This window comes from Dermacentor andersoni, chromosome 9 (genome assembly GCF_023375885.2).
Source record: "Dermacentor andersoni chromosome 9, qqDerAnde1_hic_scaffold, whole genome shotgun sequence".
NCBI classification, from domain to species: Eukaryota; Metazoa; Arthropoda; class Arachnida; order Ixodida; family Ixodidae; genus Dermacentor; species Dermacentor andersoni.
This window is the reverse complement of record NC_092822.1, coordinates 21,434,663-21,439,005: the sequence shown is the minus strand read 5'-3', so window position 1 is coordinate 21,439,005 and position 4,343 is coordinate 21,434,663. Positions and strand designations below refer to the sequence as shown.

Here is a 4,343-nt window from a genome sequence, read left to right as displayed (position 1 = left end):
CACCACAAAAAGCGCGTTCCTCGCGCAACCTCTTTTAGTGCGCCATCATCAGTATATAACGAAATGTAACCCGAAGGTCGGCGGTCCGGTCCAGTCTGCGCAGCCGTTTGACAGCTGCGGCGAGAGTCAGAAGCGGCGGTGTGCCGTGGGCGACTGCGTCGGCTCCGAGCTCGACATGGCCGCCAGGCCCAGCTCGATGGTTGACGCGGGAACGAGACACTGCTCCAGTTTCTACAGAAAGCGCAAGCGACAGCGGGCCTGTGAACACGTGGGTGTAGGCACGCATGTGCCGTATAAGGGTTCATAGAATATATGGGCTTCGGCTAGTTTTAAGATTCGCATCCACATCGAAAAAAGAAAAAAAAACCTTCAGTTACTTTAGACATCTAAACGGGTGTTAAGCTTTTTTCGCAGCTCACGCTGCGTTTGATTTCTAATTAAGTACTGGAGAATGCGCTTTCAAGGTCAGTGCCGAATAAGCAAGCTGCCGCGCAAACCGGGGGAGGATCACGTGGCTTGCCAAAGTAGAACTCCTGCATCGACCTCGGCGCATGCGCGTGACGTCAGCTCTTGGAAAAGTACGTGCTGCAGCGGCGGCGCTGGCGTCGCATGCGCTGCTAACGCAAGTGTGGTTCTATTCTGTCTATCTGTATTGGTACGTTGTACGAAGCGAGTAGGTGATATTCGCAGAACATCCTGGCGACACCTGATAAGTCATATTCAGGAGCTGAAGGTGTTTCCTGAAAAGTGCCCGCCTTTCGAGGGGTTCCGGGGCGATAGGTTTGTCGTGCTGGCAGCTAGGTTGGCTGGAAATCGGGTTGCGATTCGACTCGGTCGAGTTGTTCGTATATTTTGTTTCTTTGTTTAATGAAAACAAAAGAAGTATTTGGTTGCTCTAGCATATGTAATTTGAAAAAGAAGAGGTAACATTCGCGTGTCACAGTGTCAACCTCTATTCCTTTAGCTTTCTCTCGGGTTATGGCACATGCGTGATTGTCGCAGACATGCAACACGTTTTGCTCATTTCTCACAAGCAATTTACAGTATTAGCATCGTCTACTGACTGTTATGTACTCGTGCAGCTCGCTTCAAAGACTTATGACAAACTCGTAACACAAAATGGCTTTCGAATATTACGACGCAGAGAGCTATACATCGTATACACCAACACCGCAACTCGTGCAGATTCGCTTTTATAGCCACAAAAAGTTGTCCGCGGTTAAGAAAAAGAGGCAAGTGCCATGGTTAGCTTTAGCTTCGGGAGGAGTCATACATAACAGAACAATTTGACGCTCAGCACAATGCGTTGGCGGGCTAGTTGGTGCGAACCCATGAATACTTTGTTTAGCGCAAAACAACAGACACAAGAAAGACGACAGGACAAGGCGCTTTGTTCTGTCGTCTTTCTTGTGTCTGTTGTTTTGCGCCAAACAAAGTATTCATGAATTTGACGCTCGTTGGAGCACAATGTACAGCCGCGTCCACGTCTGCATGTGTAGAGCGCGCGAGCAGACGGCCTTGCTCTGTGGGGCGACACCGACCGTGCGGCAGTTGCGAGATCTGACTGGGCCCAGCAGCATGCGCTGCCTGTAAATATACATGCAGACCTGCATTGCATTAGTGGCAACGTTTGGAGGGCCGTTGTTTAACCGAATATGCGCGCTTCCTCATGCAGGACGCTCTCGGCATCTCCGTGCCAAAAGATTACGCGTTTCAGCTGATAACACGCGCCGGTCTCTCACAACAAAGTATGCGCGCTTTGTGGCCGTTCCGATTAGGCGGTGATACGAAAAAATTATAACGCCAACAACGGCGTGAAAAGAAAATCGAAGAGTTAATTTTTTGATGCCGTCTTCTGCCTGCCCTTGGCGCTTATAGATGATGCGTTATTTTGTATTTTGGCATTATTTATTGCAGGACGTGGCGTGTTCAGCCATTGCTGGAGAAGCTACGGCCTTCGGACAATGTTTCCACAAGGGGCCTTGTGGTTAAAACTTTGCCTCCTTCCCGAGGTTCCCCTTTGCTGAAGCTTCCCTTCTTCGCCAATGGCTGAACACGCCACGTCCTGTAATAAATAATCTTGAGCCAAAATACAATATAACGCACTATCTATAAGCGCCAAGGGCAGGCAGAAAACGGCATCAAAAAATTGACGCCTCGATTTTCCTTTCACGCCGTTGTTGGCGTTATAATTTTTTCGTACCGCCGCCTAATCGGAACGGCAAGAAAGCGCGCATAGTCTGTTGTGAGAGTCGGGCGCGTGTTATCAGCTGAAATGCGTAATCTTTTGGCAGGGAGATGCCGAGAGCGGCCTGAGGAAGCGCGCATATTCGATCGGTTAAACAACGGCCCTCCAAACGATGCCGCTAATGCAATGCAGGTCTGCATGTATATTTACAGGCCGCGCATGCTGCTGGGCCCAGTCAGATCTCGCAACTGCCGCACGGCCGGTGTCGCCCCGCAGAGCAAGGCTGTCTGCTCGCGCGCTCTACACAGACGTGGACGCGGCTGTACGTGCTTTGGGGAACAGTCGAAAACACCGCAGTGCTCATGCGAGTTCGCTAGCTCGCATGATGCGGCACTGAAAATGTCTCTGAATTACGGTGGCCATTACCGAGTAAAAAAAAAAAGTAATCGGTAAATTGCAGTTAGGTGGAATCGATTACAAGTAGTTAATTGCTTGTGATTTGCTACGTAAGCCAGTCGTTCGAAAACGCTCCGCTCTGCCAGTGCTACGATTTCATGCGTGAACGATAACTGACAACGAGGCTTCGTTACTTCATTGCTGGTGAAGCACGCTTATACCAGCACTTACATATAACCTCGTTAGCTGAACTGGAGCACTCTTGAACGACGACCGCTCCAATACGTCATTTTCTTTTACGAGCTGGCAGTCGATATCTCTATAGCACTGTCTCGATCGCCTTCTCTGCGCCCTGATATCCTATGAAGAACTGCGTCAGCCACCGCACATCTGATCGCGCACCGCCGGCCCGTTTGTGCTGATACCACTCACGGCCTGGTTCCGGATGGCCTCCAGCACCGCCCACAGCGGCACCTGCAGGGCGCCGACGATGACGAGGCTCCAGCCGACGTAGCACACGTGCACCGGGAACTGGATGGGACCCAGTCGCAGGGAGCTGCAGCCGGAGAGCAGGCTCGTCACCAGGCTCACCTGCGTACGCGAGCCAGTCCAGTGTACACTTGCGAGGTGCGACGCGTTGTTGTTGTTGGCGCGCCTGAAATGCTGCAGAGCCCACAAACCACCAGAGATTATATCGTCAAAGTCGGCGTCATGGCGCGTGACCTACCCGCCGCGGTAGGCCAGTCTGACAGCGACAACAGAAAGGCACATTTGACACACACACACACACACACACACACACACACACACACACACACACACACACAGCGCTAACTTTCCATGGCAGCCGCATTCCGATTGGTGCGGAACGCAAGAACGCTCGTGTGGTACCGTGCATTAAGATTTGTAGACCCCCCACCATATCCCTGCCTCATTACCAGATCGTGGTTGCGGCACGTAAAACAAATGAAAAAAAAAAGTTACTCAGTGTTGTTCAGCTGCTGTTGCTACTCTTGTCGGCGCCACCGCCAGGACTATTAGTAGTTGTAGTAGTAGTAGTGGTAGTAACAAGCCGTTGGTAGCAGTACAGTTGCACGACAGCGCAACCGAGTGGCACTCACGGCCAAAGCGGCGGGGACGACGACGCACCAGGCGCACTCCAGCTTGACCGCCGACAGCTCGCCGTGCATCAGCATCACGTCCAGCTTCAAGTGCTCCAGGCCTGCGCCGATCGGACAGTCGCGAATAAACGAAAACGTCGTTTGCACACGTCACGCGACGCAGGTTCGTCGCGCTTTCCGTGTGCACTGCCGATAACTTGTGCGATAGCCGGGCGAGCGTATACTCTTGCTGCAGTCAATCACAAAAGCAAACTGAAAGACGATAAAGGCACCTGCGAACAGCTTTTTCATTTTTTTAATTCACTCCGTTTCCTCGCTCCCTGATCAGGGAAGTGAAATTCTGCCATTTTAACATGAATCTCAGCAGAATTTTCTTTGTTTAACACTTAGCGCGCTCGCCAATTTCCTTTCAGAGACGCCATGTCACGCTTAGATACACGCGTGACAAGAAAGTATCGGGAGCGCAGCGTAAGGAAACTAAGTACGCGCAAGACAGATGGCTATTTTTGTTTGAGGACAGAACAAAGCTCCAAAGGGTGCAAATTTTTTCTCGGATTGTGCTACTGAAATGCACGGACTCTGGGACTTTCCGCGTGACGTCACGGTTCAAAGCGCCCCAGGCCTTGTTCTACGCGAAA

At 51.3% G+C, this 4,343-nt stretch overlaps 1 protein-coding gene across 1 annotated transcript; it reads right to left on the bottom strand.

Annotated features, from left to right (window-relative positions):
* Positions 1 to 3,878, bottom strand: LOC129383842 (uncharacterized). The gene is made up of 3 exons (XM_055068768.2): positions 3,706 to 3,878; positions 3,017 to 3,175; positions 1 to 231 (listed from the first exon to the last, which is right to left on the bottom strand). Exons 1-3 carry the CDS (start codon positions 3,778 to 3,780, stop codon positions 127 to 129), a joined length of 339 nt encoding a protein of 112 aa, XP_054924743.2. The 5' UTR covers positions 3,781 to 3,878; the 3' UTR covers positions 1 to 126.
* Between the last annotated feature and the right edge of the window lie 465 nt (positions 3,879 to 4,343).